Raw genomic sequence first — 19,976 nt, 5'->3', positions numbered from 1 at the left:
AGAAACAGATTATTTAAAACTGAAATGGATCTAAATAAACTTGCAACTTGTGGCCCTTCAGATGTTGTCAGACTGCATCCAGATGTTTTCACATATCAAAGTGTAAAATTAGTGACGGAGAAATAAGTATTTTGGAAACGGGCTGAGTTCAACCATCCACCCCTCTGAACTTTCACTCAAACCAAGAAAGTGGTAAGCATGGGCAAAGAGCAAAAATGGTCCCTGAAAGAGATGGTTGAATATCAGGATGATTCTAAACTAGCAACAACCAGAACAAGTACTATGAATTGCGCTCTTGACAGACGGAAGGCTCTGACCTCATGGTTCTCCATCTATCCAATTCTTTGCTGGCAAGAGATGAGCAGGGTTGGGGGAAGACAGAGGCTTTTTAAGCTTCCTGTTCCTCTGATTTTGTTATTTTCAGTGGATGGGGACAGAAATGTGGATCCAGCAGATACCAGTATCTTCTTTCCCCTCCTTGCCAACCATCTAACCCCCCTCCCCCCACTGACCTTTTTCCAAGGTTGCAACCTCAGAAGAACAGCCACTACAGAGCTTTTCATTGCAGTTGAAAGGGGTGGGGTGGAAAAATCCCTGCTTGGACTTCCCCTCCTGAGGTCATAACTGTCCTCATAACTGCCCCTTGTGTTGGGGCAGGATATCCACAGTACCCTTTGACTCCTGGGACACCCTCTCAGGTGCCATAGTATTGCTCTGTCCAAGTAGATCTACTGTGGAAACATTTTTGATCAATCTCTGGCACCAGTATATCATGCATGTATTATATTTGTACTACCCCTTTTATCTGTGCATTTCTAAATCCAAATATTCAGTCCCCTACAAAATACCCAGAAGCCTGCTCTGCAGAGATCATTTTCAGCTCTCTTTGAACTCAGTACAATATTTAGTGATCATGCAGAAACAATTTGGTCATGAACAAAATTTGCATCTCTAGTGAATATTTTTTCCTGTATGCACTGCTGTTGTACAGCATGTGGTTTTAAATCAAAATCAACTCAGACCTTAGTACAGAAACAAAATAGAGTCCAATGTTTCTGAAAACACTGGTTATTAAAAAAAATACAAGGAAATAATATGTTTCCACAGCACTCAGGTCTTCATCTTCAGACAGAATGGCAGTGGACAATGCAGAATCACTTCTTAAACATGAATGTTTTAGTGTTGAAAGCTTAAAAGAAATCTACAACTTAACCCCACTTTAGGATCAAAGAAGCAGCATAAAAACAAGCATGTATAAAAACCAAAGAACAATCTTCACTTATGAGAAGACTATTTTCTGTACCAGCTTAAATAGTCCCATCAGTCAAAAAGTCTGCCAAAGTTCCAAGACTAATCACTTACCACCATTGCAGGGGGAAACAGGTTTAAGCAATAAAGTGTTTAAGAGAGCTACTCAGTTTACCAATTCACATCTTGCCTCCTTTAATTCCATGTATTCCATTCCTGCTGCTAGTGATTAATAGCTATTTGTCTAAGTTTATATTCCTTCAGTTTCTGGTAACAGTCTGCTGCTGTCTTTTGAAAATATTACTTAATTTTTAAACACAAAGGTCTGTGGGGGAACATAACCGATGCCACTGTTTTGCGTAATGTGTGCCATGCTATATTATAAATTTCAGTGGTGCTTACACTCCCCATGTTGTCATCCAGCTTGCTGAAAGTGCAGTATCTCCTTACCTGTCATGTTTCTTTTAAAGCCTTATCTCCTTTTCTTCTTTCAAAATAATTTGTTTTCTAAACCATTATCATGGCTTCACATTTTTAATGTGGTTATAGCAAAGTGAAATTAATAGAAATCAGAATGCATGTACTCATGGTGTTCTCATTTATCTCTGACAAAGAAAGAACTATTCTTCATCCAAGGACTCTACATCCTTCCCAACCTGTCCAGAAGATGGGAGTTGCAGTATAACACATCTGGATAGCGCCAGCTGTTGGATAAAGGTGTCCCACAACAAAGAGCAGGGGTAGGGAAACCATAGGCCTGGGAGCCCCATCCCTCCCTCCTGGAGTTTCAATCCAACCCTCTGGAGTTCCCCAAATGGCCACTCCCCTTTTTCCTGCCCCCCCCCCCCCCAACAACCACTGAATTTTGGTGTGTGTGTGTATTTATTATTTTGGCTTTTTGATATTTCCCCCATTCTAAAATGTTGAAATGCTTCTCCTATAGCTAGGGTGACAATATGAAAAGGAGGACATGGCTCCTGTATCTTTAACAGCTGCATAGAAAATGGAATTTCAGCAGGTGTCATTTGTATATATGGAGAACCAGGTGAAATTCCCTCTTCATCACAACAGTTAAAGGTGCAGGAGCTATACTAGAGTGACCAGATTTAAAAGAGGGCAGGGCACCTGCAGCTTTAAGTGGTGTGATGAAGAGGAAATTTCACCAGGTTCTCCATATATACAAATGACACCTGCTGAACTTCCCTTTTCAATACAACTGTTAAATATACAGGAGCCCTGTCCTCCTTTTCATATGGTCACCTTACCGATAGCTTAGTTACTGGCAGTAAGAGATTTAAGCTATAATATGCTGGTACTCTTTGTATTTTTGCCCCATCCCCTTTGCCCTTCAGCCCCCCACCCTGGAGTGTGGATCCTGAGAGCGTCTCCGAAATCAAATTCAACCAGCGGGCTGAAAGAGGTGGGAATGAACATTAAAGGTATACAATACGATGGCAATTTCCAGCGCAGGAGGTGGTTAGCCTCTTGTAGCAAAAATAGTAGAGTCTTGTGGCACCTTAAAGATGAACACATTTATTTACTCTCTCATAAGCTTTCATGGGTAGTGTCAACTTCATCAGATGCATCTGAATCAGATGCAGTGTCGATGAAAGCTTTTGCCAAAATATGTGTGTATATTGTATGTTTTTGTGGTTTTTAATTTTTGTATATTGTTCTTAAGTATCTTAATCTTGTGTACACTGCCCAGAGAGCTTTGGCTATGGGGTGGTATACAAATGCTAATGCTAATGCTAATGCTAATGCTAATGCTAATGCTAATAATAATAATAATATACATTGGTTAATCTTTAAGGTGCCAAAAGACTATTTGCTGAATAAGATGGAAAATAACTCTAATTATGCTTTTGCTTGGATATGTTTGGGTTTTTTTTACGTGCAGTGGGGAAAAATAGAGTGACAGTGATTTTTTTTTAGGAGAAATGGACCTTTGAGAAAGTTGACAGAGCATCTGTGCTTATGGGGATGGCATCTGAGAGTGGATGCAGCCGACTAGACATGTAGAAGATCCTAGGGTGGTGGACTCAGAAGAACAATGGTCTCAGGCAAAGAAATAACGGAAAAGATAAAAGCCAAAAGATGATGTGAGACACAGCTGTGGAGAGTCTTGAAAGGAGGAGCAATGAGTTTGTGCTGAATGAAAGGGGGGGACGTCAGTGAAAGAATGTGAAAAGAGGCTTGAAGTAATCAAAATATAATGGCTTTAGCAACTGTGTTTAGAAGGGAGATCAGACAAAGAATGGATGGAGAGAGAGAGAGAGAGAAGGATGTTTTAGAAATCTACACAGGAAATGACCTGAGCATAAATCAGGGGCTTTGCTATTCTCATGACCTTAAAATAAAATAAAAAAGGCAGGTGTTGCAATATGGTGAAGCAGTAGCTTGCGACTATATTTTGTACCTTTTTGTCTCCTTTCCCTCCATTTTCTTTACCTATCACTCCATGCTGTAGCATCTTTAGAATAACAGAATGGATTTGTTTCTTTATTTTACTCTGTAAAACACCACGGATATTGTGTAAATCATAAATAGTGCTTCAGATAGATGCCTAAAACACATTGATTATGTGATAAGAGCAAAGAATGAAAAGAATGAAAAATAATCTAGGGAGCATGTGGTATTATTGGCAGATGGCTACAATATATCACAGCTATTTATTTCTATTTAACGATGTAAGCCAAATATTGGAGCTAACCCTATGTAGCAGGTTTTAAAAGAGGAGATTCATTAAAATGTAATTTACAATTATTTTGCTCTTTAACTATTAAAAGTGCAGAAATGAAGGAATAAGAAATCTGCCTTTCATTAACACGATTACTAATAATATTGCAGTGGCACTAGAAGGTGCAAATAAAACTTGGGCATAATACATGCTAGATATTAAAATAAGCTATCACCTGAAACAACTTTGCCCTGAAGACTGAAAAACTCCAAATCTCCAAACTTTATGCCTCATTCTTTCAATCAATTAGAATCTTTATGGATATAACCAGCCAATTAGTTAAATATAATGGAACACTGCATTTTGGGTGGATTCTGCAGAGAAACTCCTGTATGAAGGAGGAAATCCCAATTCAATGCTTTCATAAGCCCTTGCAGTGCAATCCTATATATGATTACTCAGAAGTAAGCCCCACTGAGCACATGCAGCCCACTGATCCTGATAAAAATCACTCTTTCCTTGCTGTTGGCAGTGGTAGGAACAGAGTGGTCCTCATGAGGGTCTCTGGGGAAGGAACTGGGGACAGAGCGAGCCTTCTCTCTACCTGTCCCCCTTCAGTCCTAATACAGTTCATTCTTGCCTCACTGCTGCTACCAGTGAAGAACAAAGCAATAAAGAGGTAAAGAGCTATCTATATTAGGATTGGGGAGGGGGTGATCTGGAAGTGTGGGGGAAAACACCTGTGGGGGACATGATTCGGGCCTTGGGGGACCGCATATAGCTCTTGGGCTTCAGGCTGTGCACCCCTGGTGTATAGGATTACAGCCTGAATTGGCTATTTTGGACTGAAATCCTATACACACCTAACTGGGAATAAGCCCCATTGATCACAGTGAGACTTCTGAATAGTCACGCAGAATTTGACTGCAGTTCGCTATCATATTCTCTCTATCACATATTCAGTTAAAGTTTTCCAACATACCAGTATGATTTCATTTGTGTGTCAGGGAAACAGCTGGTAAGTGAGAGATACCAAGATGTGTGCAAGAAAACTGGGCCAGGAGAGATCTGCAAGGAACTTTGGCTTCCTTTAGCAGTAGCTAATGACTTCTTTGGATTGGTGCAAATGTAACATTCCCAATCTGGTATGTACAGAATGATGTAATGTTTAACACTAATGCCATGGATATTAATGCTGAAAAGGAAAAGGAAGGGGATTTCCATTGGACTTAGGAGAAGAGAGGAGGAAACAGGAACCCATGACATTTTGAATATCATGTCTTCACCAGCCCTTTGGGGGGCTCATATCGTAAATATGCGAGCCATGGCCTAATGCTGGGGTCCTCGTCTTTTCTGGACCCATGGGCACATTTGGAAATCTGAGCACTTGCCGTCAAGGAGGATGCAGCTAGTCACATGTTGGCTGCCGTAGGGGCCTGACTAGCCAAAAGTAAGCTAAAGAGCTATGTGATGATGGTGGGGAGAGAAATAGCGAGGCTGGAAGGGAAGAGGAAATAGACAGAGGGGAGAGAAAGAGCAAAGCTAGAAAGAAAGATAAAAAAAAGGCTAGGGACAGGGAGGGGAGAGGAATAACAAGAAAAGGGAGTGGCAGTGGAGAGAGAGAGAACAAATAAGGACAGTATGTGTGGGGAAAAGATTGGGCAGCACCAGAAAGCACCAGCATCTCATGGAAAAGAAAGATAAAGATAGGTATCATCCACATACTGCTAACACCTCAATCCAAATCTCTGGATGACCTCTGCCAGAGGTTTCATGTATGTTTCATGGAACTTGTCCACATCCTCAGCTTCCAATAATTCATCCTACAAAACTGTACACCTCCACTGATGACACTGCACTAGGTTAAAATGGGGCAAGCAACATTACCCTCAACGTGTCATAGGGATGGCAAACTCCCTCGCATACTGTTTGCGCTCTCCTCACTGGGCCACAACTCCCATGGGCGGGCAGGGTGAGCTGCCAGACAGTCCACGGGGGCCTGGTGAGAGCTCTCATCTTTTGTTTTGTTGGTAAGCTGTGATTTGCACAAATTCACAGTTGGGAATATTTACAGAAAACGGGATTTGTGCAAATTCACAGCCATAAACAGTGCAATTTGAGTAAAACTGCATGCATAAAGGACCATTCACACTTGCAATTTTGCACAAATTGCACTATTTACAGCCAGAAATTTGCACAAATCCCAATTTCTGTATATTTCCATCCACTAATTCACACAAATAATAATTTAAAAAAGCATGGCGGAGATGAACATCCCTTCCCCCTGTTTGAACATTCTCAGAGATTGTGTTTTGGAGGGGGTTAACATATAAGTGTATCCTCCACTTTTCAAGGTATAAATAGATGTGTGTGTGTACACAGTGACAAGTTGCCACATACTTACCCTGAACATGTATCTGGGCAGTCTACATAAGTATAAAAATCTGACAACTTGCTTACACGTAGCTGCTAATATGTATTAGTAATTAATAATTTTCACTCTATATCCCAGAGTGGCATGAAGAAGAGATGCTCTTTTTGTAAATAATAATACCTTATGCATACCACTCCCCAGATCTGTACTGAGCATCTGCTTGGTGACCGAATGCTGAAGTAGTGATGGTCCTTATTCAGCCAAACTAATCAAGAATTATGAGCTATTATTATTATTATTATTGTAATATTTATATCCTGCCTTTCCCCCAATACTGGGACTCAAGGCAGCTTTACAAATTAAAACATGTACAGTTAAAACATATAGATAAGAGATACACAAAATATAAAAACATAATTAAACATGCTAATATTAAAACATTTAAAATCATTTAAAATACAAATAACAATTTTAACAAATCCAATGCATAAATAACACATAAGCAGAGGTCCAGACTACTCCTCAAAGGCCTGCCAGAACAAAAAAGTTTCAGCCTGCCTCCAGAAGCACACCAAAGATGGAGCTAGTTTAGCTTTCCAGGGCAGGGAGCTCCAGAGCCCCGGGGCAGCCAGCGAAAAAGCCCTCTCCCATGTTCCCACCAGACGTGCCTGAGATGGTGGTGGGACCAAGAGAAGGGCCTCCTCTGAAGATCTCAGGGCACGGGCAGGCTTGTAAAGGACAATGGTGCAATTAAAATATTTGCTTATCATATTAGAAGTAACTACTGTAACAGTTGCTATTTTCTGTGTGAAAGCTGTATTAAAAAGAAGCGTTTATACTTATGCACTCTGATCCTATACATATTTATTCATAAGTAAGTCTTAGTCAGTTCAAAGGGACTTGCAACCTAATTTTTATCCATTTTGATATTTGATTATTACACCATTTATTTAACAAAGTGTTCTTACATTTAAATCTGAGCCTCCTGGGCCTACATTTGATGTTTTGTTCAATGTATCGTACTTGGCTTAAGAAAGAGAACAAAAGGTATTTTGTTCACTATTCCATATTATACAGGTCTTGCATATGATATACTGTGAAAGATTACGCTATTCCAGGGCATTAATTTATTTCAGAACTCATATTTAGTGCATATTCGATTTAATTTATGATGCAATAAATCTTGACCAAAGGAATCAATGACTAAAATTTCATCAATCACTTGGCAAGAGATTTGTAAGAAGTTCTTCTTTTCTATCTTAAACTGAATATAAACCACAGCACCACCTGTCGAGACACTTAACAACAACAACAACAACATCTGGAGAAGTAATTTCTAATTTTTAACAGAGAATACCAATGAATCATCCAACATTATCTGTTTATGAAAGGGTTTGTTTTTATTTCTGGAGTAGTTATGCACAATTTGCTTGTCTTTTAATAAGCCCTTTTAAAACATCTCTGAACACCAATAAACAACTTAGATTTTACAAGGGAAATTTCAACTTTGAGATGCAGGAGAAGTATCACATTAAAAGTATGGGCCTGATCTAGCCAAATGTAAGCATTATTAAGCTCCACTAGTATCACTGAGAGAATTTAATATATGTTTCAAATATTACAAATAGAATGGTGAACAGGTATAATAAACCAAAATAAAACAAAACACCTAAACCAAAAAACATGTTTAATACAAGACCTACACTTTTAAAATAGTGAAGATGTAATGATAACTTGGAAAGATTCTTACCCAGAAGAAGGGAGACTCCAGTTGTGGCTTATCAAATCAAAGGCTACTATATTTGCTTGCAACAACATCCTAACTGATCAGAGTAGCTATCCTTTACCAAGCATTTAAAAATAAATTGCTTTAGTCAGCTTCAAGACCAGAGTTTGATACAATGTGGTGTAGTAGCTTGCCTTGTTAGCTATAAAAATTAGTCTGTTCAAATGTATTAATGTAAATGAAAAACTCCTAAGTTTGAAAATGAATAACTGGTCATAACTGAATGACATGATTATATAGTAATCAAAATTCTATTTCAATTTCCCTGCCTTTTGGAAATAAATAAAAAAACTAATAAGCATATAAAATATACATTCTGTAAAATAAAAAGATGTATTTAAATTATCTGACTTCCAGGAATCAATTTAAAATTAAAGTTAGAGAAGCCATCACTGAAAAACTTTGCAATTAAAAGAAGAAAACAAACAATAATATTCTAAAATCTTTCATGCCTGGACGAGCTTCAGTGTTCAAATGTTAATAGAATCTGCATTAAACTCACACACAACTGAGAAACTCTGGCTCACATTCAACCTAAAGAGACTGTGAAACAGATTTTTTCCGTATTATGACCTCAGACTTAAAGATTTTCTATTTTTTTTTTTGCCTGTAAAGTACTAGTTATTTGAATTGGATAAATGCCAGAATTCATTCTCTTGTTCTTTCGCCTTCTATCCCACACATTTTCATCCTTTTCATAAGTTCTTAATTCACAATTGACTCAAGTTACAGAATTTCTTAACCAACAAGTAGCTGAAAATGTACAGGTAAACCAAAATATTTTGAAAAGTTTCCTAATTTTTTATTTTAACTTCTTCATTTTAAATCCATTTGCAGATACAAGGAAAGAATAGTACAGGTTTTCAGTGAATTTTAATTAAAAACTGCTACTACAGCCTTTCCTCTGTAGTTTTGTTTTCTAATAAAACTATTTGCTGTTTTAATGCAATTATGTGGTAAATCTGAGGTAAGTCCTCCCAAAAACAGATTCCCAGATGTAGTAATCTCAGTGTATCTCTACGATGATTTGTACCTCATATAATTGGTGCCCAGATTTATTAAAACCAAGATTAGTTTAAGAATTTCAGAATTTAATATAAAATATAGGCACTGAAGAATGAACGGAATACCACAAAATCAGTTTTCTAACAACAACAACAACAACAACAACAACACTACCACCTGCAAATGTATACGAAGTTCTGCTGCAAGCCTCTACAGGGGAGAATTAAGTACTATCTCAGTGATGGTACTTTCTTCCTCAATGGGCAAAGAAGACTGAGGTAAAGGCACTATTCATGAACTTCATTTGAACTACATCATCCAACAAAGGTGCGGTGAGAACTTATGTGATCTTTGTGGGATTTCTGCAAAGGGTACAACACGTTCATGATAGAGGGTACATAAAGTTTCATAAGATGGCCGGATGTCTGCCATTTAAAATGGTGCTGGGAACATAGCTATGTGATATCATAGCATGATTCTCAGTGATATTGTATGGAAAGAAACATGGCCATCTTTAGCTGAGTGCACCAGCTTGCCCTGGTTTAATGTAAAAAAGGAGAAGGAGAAGGAGATGAAAAGAGAGATAGAGACCACCCAGCCATTTTGTAAAATTGTAAACATCTCCCCCCCACCCACCCCACACTTGAATGTCCACCTCCTGCTCTGACCAACCTGAAGGTTTGAGCAATTTGCATCAGCTCTAGGAGTACCTAGATTGTAGCACTCTCTGGGCCAAACCAAACACTTGAATATTTATCAAACACACACACACGCTAGTCCTATTATAAAGTGGTGCAGATGGGATTAACTTTCAACACTAAATGGAATATGTGGGGAATGAAGAATCTGTCTCTTCCCTGCCTTTCCTTTCCAAGCTCTTCTGTTTTAAGGCACTTTCCCCCAGCCTAGCTTACTTTCAGTATCAGAGCCAGGCTGAGAAATATCTTAAAGACCTTATTTGGATGACATGCTAAGCCACTGTGTTTAAGCATTTGGAGCGAAACATTATGGCTTAACGTGTCGTGTGAACCATGACTTAGGGTATTGCGTGAACCATTCGTAACCATGGTAGCTACATAAGTACAGTTTAAACATGCTCACTAACAGTTTGCTGCAAAAGGGTTAGCAACCTAACCATAGCTTAGCGTGTTGTCTGAACAGGCCCAAAGCAGAAAAGCACAAGGAGATACGAGGGTGCAGGTGTTGCATCGGTTCCCCATCTGCTCTTTTTAGTGTTAAAACCTCTACTTTACAGCCAAACCAGCCAGTGCATGTTTAATAAAGATGTGTGCATCTGTTTTGACTCTCTCTTGGTCATTTTCTCATAAACCCCTACTGAACATCCAGGCTCAAGCACTGCTTGTTGCAGTTGTGGACCATTGCCATCTCCACAGTTATCCCTCCAATAGGTTCAGAGGTGCTGATGGTCCCTGCTCCTGCATTGTAGAGGACCAGGATGGGATCTACACAAATGGTTTATAATGTTAAGGAAGTGTTCTGATAATTTATTGGGTCACAAGACGCTATGTTTCTTATGTTTTATCATCGTTGTATTCTCCTTCCTTGTTTCGTTTTATTTCTTCCGTTGTTATGTTTAAATACCGTTGCAAGTGTTCCTATGTGCCCCCTTATGTTGTAATTGTTGAATCTGACTGCTTACTGACTCAGTCTAACCTACTTGTTGAATCTGACTGACTTTTGAATCGTCGATTGTCAGCCAATCGCTTTCAAGGGGGCGTGGATACTTCCATGACCCCTTGAAAGTGATTGGCTGACAATCGCGATTCATCAAATCTCCCCCAGCTAGATCCGACAGAGAAACAAAGGCTGCTCAGAGGGCTAGATCAGACAGAAAAATAAAAGCTGCTCAGTGACTCTCAGCCTAACCTACTTGTTGAAACTGACTGACTTTTGAATCATCAATTGTCAGCCAATCACTTTCAAGGGGGCGTGGATACTTCCATGACCCCTTGAAAGTGATTGGCTGACAATTGCTATTCATCAAATCTCCCCCAGCTAGATCCGACAGAGAAACAAAAGCTGCTTACTGACTCTCAGCCTAACCTCCTTGCCGATATAACAAACGGTGTGTCCTGATCTAATGATTGAATACCGGTAAAGCTAAAGGCATGTAATGTTACATTACTGGAGTGTACCCCGTTACGTTTTAAAATGAAAGAAAGTGTAACGTTACAAGTGGCAGGAAATACTGTAATAAGCACTAGTGTAGATCCGCTCCCACAACAGTGACTGCTTTAGTTCTAGTTGATCTTCCATGACAGCCTTCCCCAACCAGGTACCTACCAGATGTTTTGGACTACAACTCCCATCAATTCCAGTCAGCAGTGATGATGGGAGTCCAAAGCTTCTGGAGGGCACCACATTGGGGAAGGCTGTTCTATGATATTACTAACCTTTTCTCAGAAGTCTCGCATTCCTTTGCAAGCAGTTGGAGAGCCAGTTAGGCAACAAGTGAAGCCATACCTGAAATGGAGGTAGAGTTCCATACAAACCACATCTGCAGTTGTACAGCTTTCAAAGACAAAGGAATTCTGCTGGGATGTTCTTGATGGTAACCCATCCATGTGTTTTGCTTTCAGAATTCACTCCAAATATGCCACAATACAAATGTTCTGCTTGTTTCCAGTGGCTACAATCTTTCCACTTTTGGCCACCCCAGTTGGAGCAATATTAAGGAACTGGGCTCAGAACAGCTCTCACATTCCTCCTAGTGATTGCAGTTGGTTGGATGAACTATGCAATCAGTTACATGGTGTATGTCTAAATGACAAGGATTGCTGAAGGCAATAGCATCAGACCAGGGCAGTCAGGCAAAACAGCATGGCTATGTCCACTGATGCAAAAGGCAAACTGGATCATGTGGCAGCCAGGCAATTAGCTAAATGAAGACTTTACCCTCTGGCTGGCTGCCACTGCACTGCTGTATTGTTGTTGTTGTTGTTGTTGTTGTTGTTGTTGTTGTTGTTGTTGTTGTTGTTATTATTATTATTTACATTTACTGTATATACTGCCTCATAGCCGAAGCTCTGGATGGTTTCAAAGATTAAAATGTTGAACATTAAAAATCGATATACAAAATTTAAAACCATAAAATCATAAAAACATACAAGGACAATATATATTTTAAATAAGTGAGAACTCTCAGCCAGGCCTAAACATAGATCTGGGGTCAATTTAAAAAGTCACCATATGCTGTTAAATGCTGTTAAATGCCTGGCAGAAAAGAAAAGTCTTGACCTGGTGCTGAAAAGTTGGTGCCAGGTGGGCCTCATTGGGGAGATCATTCCATAATTGGGGGGCCACCACTGAGAAGGCCCTCTCCCTTGTTGCCATCTTCTAAGCTTCCATCAGAGGACAACCTTAGATGTTGAGAGTAGTGTATGGGTAGGTTCATGTTGGGAGTGGAATTCCATCAGGTATTGTGGTCCCAAGCCGTGTATAAGTGTTTGTGGGGAACCCTTCACAGCCTTGTCAAGCTGTAACCTCATAATCTGAAGCCTATGCTGTTTCTTTTGCAAACTATTTCAGCAGGGTGCATATGGTTGGCTCTCTGGGTCTGTCAGCTGGGGATGATGAGTACCCCATGATATGTTTTAGTTTTGTCTGCTGTTCTGCCTTCGACATGACTCTTGATGGCAAGGCATGCAAAAGGCAAGTATAGCCTTCTGTCTGCTATTCACTATGATGTGCTAGGGCTGGTACTGTCAAAAATAAGGTGGTGGAGCTGATGGGCTTGGTGTACCGGGCTGGATACTCAGTCATTGCTGCTGCTGGGCAAGCACCATTGACTGCCACTGCCATGGGGACTGAGGGTGGCTTGGGGAGCCCTGGGCCCACAAGTCTGTCCTCATTGATGCTGCCATCGTAATGCTGCCAGTTTCACCCGACCTACACGTGTCTGAGGCAAGGACTGCACCATTGCGATGTCATACCTATCCAAACCAGTGTTGTCATGTGGGCTTAGAGTTCTGCTTGACGCTGCCACTAGCATAAGCAGGCAGGCAGCCTGCCCACCAACTAGTAAGTGTTGTTGTTGTTGGTGAGTGCCTGGCTATAGAGGGTGTAATGCAGGAAGGAGCCCTACCTAAAGGGCTCCCCCAAAATTAAATTCAAGCCTGCAGTAATGCTCTTAGTCCACTGTTAATGTCTTTTATGGGCCTGTTCAGACAACACGCTAAGCTATGGTTAGGTGGTGAACCCTTTTGCAGCAAATGGTTAGTGAGCGTGTTTAAACTGTGGTTATGTAGCCACCATGGTTAGGAATGATTTACATGACCCGCTAAGTCATAGTTCACTTGATACACTAAGCCATAATATTTAGCTCAAAAGGCTTAACCACCGTGGCTTAGTGTGTTGTCTGAACAGGGTCAATGTCTTCTTCCTTCCCTTGTCTTCTTCAGCCAAACGGATGATTATTAGTAGGAGTTCAGATCCTGGTGTAAGTATTCCTGGAGCCTCTAGTTTGCTGACTCTTGCTGCCTGTGTCACACTGCCTGCCAGTGGTGAGTGTACTGTGGCATCCCTATATCAAGCAGGTGGTGCTTGTGTGGGACTGGGAGACATCATGCAGGTGTGTTCTGTTGCTGTGTGTGGATTGGCTCCTTCCATGCCTAGCTTATGTGGCCAGGCCACTCCATGATTGGAAGAAGTCAGCAGTGTTGCCATGGCTGCTGAGGGAATGGTAATGGGAGTTGCTATGGTCTTCAAAGTTTGTACTCTCTTCTCATGTTTGCTGCTGAGTGAATAGGAATCTGACTAAGCTATGCTAAGAACATTGCACTGCCATAAACTGGCCACCAGGTTGCCAGGACCATAAGGACTGTCTGGCCTGACAAGCTGTCATCTCTCAGTCTTAGCTTTCCCCATGAATACTATGGATACAGTAGTAGTAATAGCAGCAGCAATAGTACTAGCCGATAATAACATTGGTTCTTGTCACAAGGTATGTACAGCACACAGAAAAATGATATTCTAGAAAGGCTACCATTAGCATAATTATTATTCAACGGACAGAAAGGGGGCACTGAAATATATTACAAATGATTTATAAGTTACAGTAGGTGTAAAAATTAAAAGAATGGTTAAAATTCTATTCCAATACCCTCTGCTTACTAAAATCTTTCATCTTAGTTGAAACTTCAGTATAAAATTTACATTTCTCTGTTCCCACCATCCATTCAGAGATAAAAGAGCTGCTTCCAGAAACAAATGGATTCTGCCTTCACCTTACACTTTAACGAAAGCAGCAACAATCTACAACTAGGAAGAAAACCATTTATTTCCTCTGACTTTTTCATCTCAGAATTAAGTTATTGTTTCTTTACATATTTTAAATGAAGTTTTGATTAAAATTGCATCCACTGGAAAACAAACAGTCATCAAAATAAATAAATAAAGACAATAAACTAGACTATCTTATCTTTTTTAGCCTTCTAAAAATTCTGCAAAACACATATATCATCTTAACTTTCTGCATACTTCTAAATATTTCATTTATAGTATTTCATGCAATCATCCTGACTCTGTATCACCCAAGCACAAATCAGCAAACCATTCATAACACCAAACCACTACAAACTATTTTGCAGAGCTGAGCTAAGCAAAACATCTTCCAAATAAATTCATCTGCAAAATGTAAAAATCACTCCGTTGGTATTTTGGCATATTACAAAATGTATCCAAACATATGTGCTGAAAGACACTTATTCTATACTGACCTGGTTCACATTTCAACTCCACAAGCAGCATGCCTGACAAGCCAGAGAACAAACTGTGGTTATTTCTCTGGCTTGTTGGGGAGAGACAAGCCACACATCCTGGTTCACATGCCATGCTGAACAAATGATAAACAGAAGTTCTGTGGGTTGTTTAGTTACCATAGAGGTAGCATTTAAGAACATGCTACTCATAAACAATAAGACAGGGTTCCCTGCAAAACTCTCGTTTATCATGACATGTGAACTGAGCCATTCTGTACCAGATAGGAATGTGGAAAATACCTTTGATGCAAAGAGACTAGTATCTCAAAATATAGTTGTGTGATCTACTATTATTATTTACTTCTTTATACACATTAATATCACCTATTTCCAATCCTGGTGCCCAAGGCAATTAACAACAGTATGCAATAATAAATAGTTAATTTAACTCTTAGATCTATATTCTTAGGAGGAAGTTACTATAGCAGTTTATTTTCTAAGTAAAATGTGGTAGCATGTGTTGTGCGTATGTGCATGTTTGTTTGATGAGTGGATTTCTGTAAAAGGCATTAATAAGTGTATAATACTGCCTTTAAAATTCTAGCCAACCTTGATCAACACAAAGTGACCACAATAATATTTGACAGTGCTACATGGTTAACATTTCTCAAGTCATGCTCAAAATAAACAGATTGAAACAGTACAATGAAGCTAGTACATTTTGTGCCAGCTATTTGGTTCAAGGATAAATACTAGACTTTAGCCAACATAATTTTCAAGACCATCTCTCTAAGAAACAGTAACTTCATTCATTATAACATTGGACACATTTTTGGTATGCTCTCTAGGACGAGGAATCCCACAGACAGATATTACAAGAAATCACTAATGCAACATAAAGATGCTTAAGAAAAATAAGCCCCACTAGCTATAGATTTTAGAAAAGAAAATACAAACACATTTCTTTGTTGCATTTCATTGACAGGCCACATGCAATCCTGGGCACCTGTTGTCCAGCCCTAAGCATGTCTAGGTCACTGGGAGAGGGAGGACCCCTCCCCATAGTCACTGCAAAGCAGTCAACATTACTGTTTGTCTATCACTACTGGTGGCATGGAAGAACAATGTGATCCGCAAGGTTTTAAATGTTGAACTGACACTTGTGAGTGCCCAAATTCAGACCATTTCCTGCTGTGGTTTCTGTGAACGAGAGCTGCAAAAAGGGAGTAGATGCGAGTTCTCTCTTTAAAAGACTTGCTGAATGGAAGCAGGGCATCACACGTGTCAGTTCAACACTTAAAAACCTGAGGATCACGTTGCTATCAGGGTGATCTTGACCCCTTTCCACCACCTATCGATGGCTATAGTTGCCTATATGCAGTCCTGTATTGTCAATTACCTTGTATGTTTTATACTGCAGTCTATTTCTATGACATTTAGGTTTTTTTGTCTTTTTCTCCCACCTCCTTTTTTTTTTTTTAGTAATGATGTAATCTAGATAGGAGGGAGGTGATCCCCCGCTTTTCAGAGGACGTAAATGTAAATGTTCCACTTATGAATGGAGCTCTGCCTGATTCAGGAGGGTAATAAACCTGTCTATGAAAGCAATGTTTGATGGAAGCACTAAATCCATTGAAAGGATGAGTTATCTGCCATTGTAGCTATATACGTTCAGTTTGTGTATGGAGTCTCAGATATCCAGAAACAAAATTAATTTGTGCCTTTGAGTTTATATCAAGGCCACTATAACTTCAAGCAATTATTTTACATACTTTAAAAATACATTTTGTATGCTTTCTGGAGAGATGGGAATCCTTATACTTTCTTTTAGGTGACCTAAGGAACTGTCAACAGATCAAAATGGAGAGGTGAGTAAGAAATAAATTATTATTATTATTATTATTATTATTATTATTATTATTATTATTATTTTCAATAATGTCACTGACTCCAATTTGGCATTAGTAAATCCCCAATGAGTTCCTTAGATATCTGACTTAATAGTAACACCTTCAAACAAGTATGTTTCAGCTTAGTAACCTCAGATCTTTTCCCAAAACAATGTGAATAAAAAGAATGTGAATATGCACAATGGAGTAAGAAAGGCCCACTGGCTACCCCCTCTCTTTTTCTCTTGTTTCGACAATTTCCTTTGACATTTTTTCTCCCTTTCCTTTGACAATTTCAGTGGTACAGGAATGATGCTGTAATAGGGTTAATTCTCCTGACTGATGTGGACCACCCACCTTCCCCTTGGAGTCCAGCAATTCAGATGAGACTGACTGATTCATTAATAGAAATCCAAGTGTATTAACTTGCCATTCCACTGAAACAAAAACTCCTGCAGGTCAAAGGAAGTAGTGGCCACACCAGAGGAGGAGCGGGAAGGAGAAGTATGCAAGCCCTTGTAACAGTAAAATATGGTTTGACATTGCATGCAAACCCTCCCGTCGTCTCTAGTACAGATTTTCACTCCCTGTGACTCACTGAGAAAAATACCATGCATAGCAACCTGACAAGTACTATATTTTGGTCCCATCCAGGAAGAAAAAAACCCCACATTTAGGTAAGCATACATGACTGGTGGACTGAATTCTGTATTAGTTGGTCACATGTTATACAGATCTGCTCACTTTTCTTTTCAAAGAAAATGGGGCCTGCAAAGGATGTTCCAAATTGCTATGTGAATGGAGAGCAAAACAACATCACTCTTCCTCTATGTATTCTTGTGCATTTACTACTTGTTTCATCTTGAAACTCTTGACAACCCCCTACCTACAATGAATAATGCTACTGCAGAACACAGTAAGAAAACAAATATATTTTTCAAAAGCATCTAAAAGCAGTATTCCCTTTGCTATAGTTAGAATGTTTCCATTTCACATTAACTCTAGCAGCCTTTAGAATGTGCAGTTTTAAAAAACTGGCAGGCTTATCAGTATTGTGACATTACAAAAAAGGTTAACAAATATTGAAGATTGTATTATCTAAATCCATGTTAAGAACTATTTATTTATATATTTAAGATTCACCTTTTGCCCCAAATAGGGACCCCAAGGAAACTTACAATTAAAACTTAAAACAATTTAAAAACCTGAATATTTGTAACAGCTTTAAAATAAGTTTAAAACTTTAAAAACAAATGTGTAACTTTACAACATTACCAACAGCAGAATTAAGAGCAGGAGAAAATCTTAAAAAACAGAGTGTGGATCTAATACATTAGGGGCACAGCACTATAAATGCTTAGACGGAAAGGAGTCCTCCCAACCTAACTTCTCTTGGTGGTGGGACATGCAGAAGGGAATCCAAATAGGATCTTAAACTATGGGCAGGTCCATGTGTGAGACACAGTCTTTCTGCACCTTGAACAGATTGGGGGCTTCATCAGACGGGGGGTGGAAATCACAGTTCCCTACCATCGCTTCTCCTCACTCCCACTTCTGTTGCACAATGCTTCCTCTTTCTCATGGAGAAGAAAGAGGAAGTAAAGAAAGACCATATGGCCCATTCAGTGGATGTTTTTATCACACCACTTTTCCGGCATACAGCAGGAGATTACGGCAACTTTCTCTTCTAAAAATAAGTCGGACTTACTGGGGTCTTATTTTGTGATGGGAAGAAGGCCAGAAGGAGCAGGAGACGCATGGGAGGTGGACGGCGTCATCAAAAGGACCCGTGAAAAACTGAGTGAGCAGTAACGAGCATGCAATAAAACACTCATCTGATGACAGTCTGGGAGCTTAGTACAGTTGATATAAGACCAGTGTAATTTGGTCAACAAAGCTCTCACCAGAAAATAAACTGGCTGCTGAATTTTCCAAATACTCTTCAAGGGTAGCCTCATGTAGAATATGTTGCAATAATTTAAGTGGGAGGTGATTTAGACGTGGATTATTGTGACCAGATCTGCCTTCTAAAGAAAGGGGTGCACCTGGTGCACCACCTGGCCAAAGGTGTTATGGCCACAGCAGCTACCAGATTCTCCAGGAGTAATGATACGTCCAGAAGCACCCCCAATGTGTGAACTTGATTCTTCAGAGGGAGCCCCACCCCATCCAGAACAGGATGCATCTCCAATCCTAGATTAGCTTTCGTACTGATGAGCAGTACCTCTGGTCTTGTCTCAAGTTGTTAACCCACACCCAGTAAATAGACAAAATATTTACTAGGCTGTGCCAAATAACTTTTTAGTTTTGTTTTGAGAGGTTATTGAAATATATGATAGCTCCTATCAAGAGCATTCAACACTAAATCACCCTTATTGCACATTCAGTAACTGCTCTTGGCCATGGAATAAATGGTGGTGTCTTACAAGATTTACATTATAGGACTGTGAATTTAAATAACAGGAACCAGAGGGAATACGTTACATAAGATGCACACTAAAATTCACAGATTGGCACTGTACATGAAAAACTGCCCCTTCAAATAGTTAAAAAGTTGGAGTTATTTTACAGAACTCTGAGCATGTAGGCTAAACAGAGGTTACTGTCTAGCTAGGGTATCTTCCCACTCCTTGGAACCTGAGTCTTTTTATTTGATGGCTTGGAGGTTTTTATAGAAGAGAAAACAGTTGAGTTATTTAGTATATGGGGGGTGGGTGGGAAACAGATAAAAGCTCCCACTGAACACTGATATCTTAAAAATGCATTTTCTGATTTATTTTTCTATTGCTTTTGTTAATTCAAAATCATCAACAAATTGTGGAAGACCACGGATAGCTATAATTGGATTTCTGTAATTCAAAGGTAAGGCTGCAGAGAGCAGTCTTTTTAAATTACATCAGTACATCAAAGGCAGTTTGTGACATGATACGTTTTAGCCAGTGAGCCAAGCTCCTGCTCTCATATTGGAAAACCTCTCAATTTTTTATGAAATGATGCCATGCTTACTCAAAAAAGTGTATGTTCTCTTTGTTATAGAGCTTTTTAAAAAATATCAAGGGATATTAAAGACTACTATACAACTAGCAAAAATTTAATCACTGAAAGCATATTTAAGAGCAGTATTTTAAAAACCGACAGAACTGCTAAGAGTATGTCAAGGCAAACAAAACTACTCCCATTATTCCTGACCACAAATATTAAGCTGACTTACGATGTATGTGATGTACTGTTTTCTGGATTCTTTGGCTCAACATCACCTTTTCCTTAGAAAAAG

General features: G+C 39.4%; 1 protein-coding gene across 1 annotated transcript in view; it reads right to left on the bottom strand.

The window, feature by feature from the left end:
- Positions 1 to 19,976, bottom strand: part of AFF3 (ALF transcription elongation factor 3) — a 287,605-nt gene that overhangs the window by 107,169 nt on the left and 160,460 nt on the right. Inside the window, exon 7 of the mRNA XM_063126273.1 lies at positions 19,914 to 19,965. Coding sequence (XP_062982343.1) covers positions 19,914 to 19,965 — 52 coding nt within the window. The remainder of the gene's footprint in view (positions 1 to 19,913; positions 19,966 to 19,976) is intronic.

This window comes from Elgaria multicarinata, chromosome 5 (genome assembly GCF_023053635.1).
Source record: "Elgaria multicarinata webbii isolate HBS135686 ecotype San Diego chromosome 5, rElgMul1.1.pri, whole genome shotgun sequence".
In the NCBI taxonomy this organism is placed as follows: Eukaryota; Metazoa; Chordata; class Lepidosauria; order Squamata; family Anguidae; genus Elgaria; species Elgaria multicarinata.
This window is presented reverse-complemented; position numbering and strand designations above follow the sequence as displayed.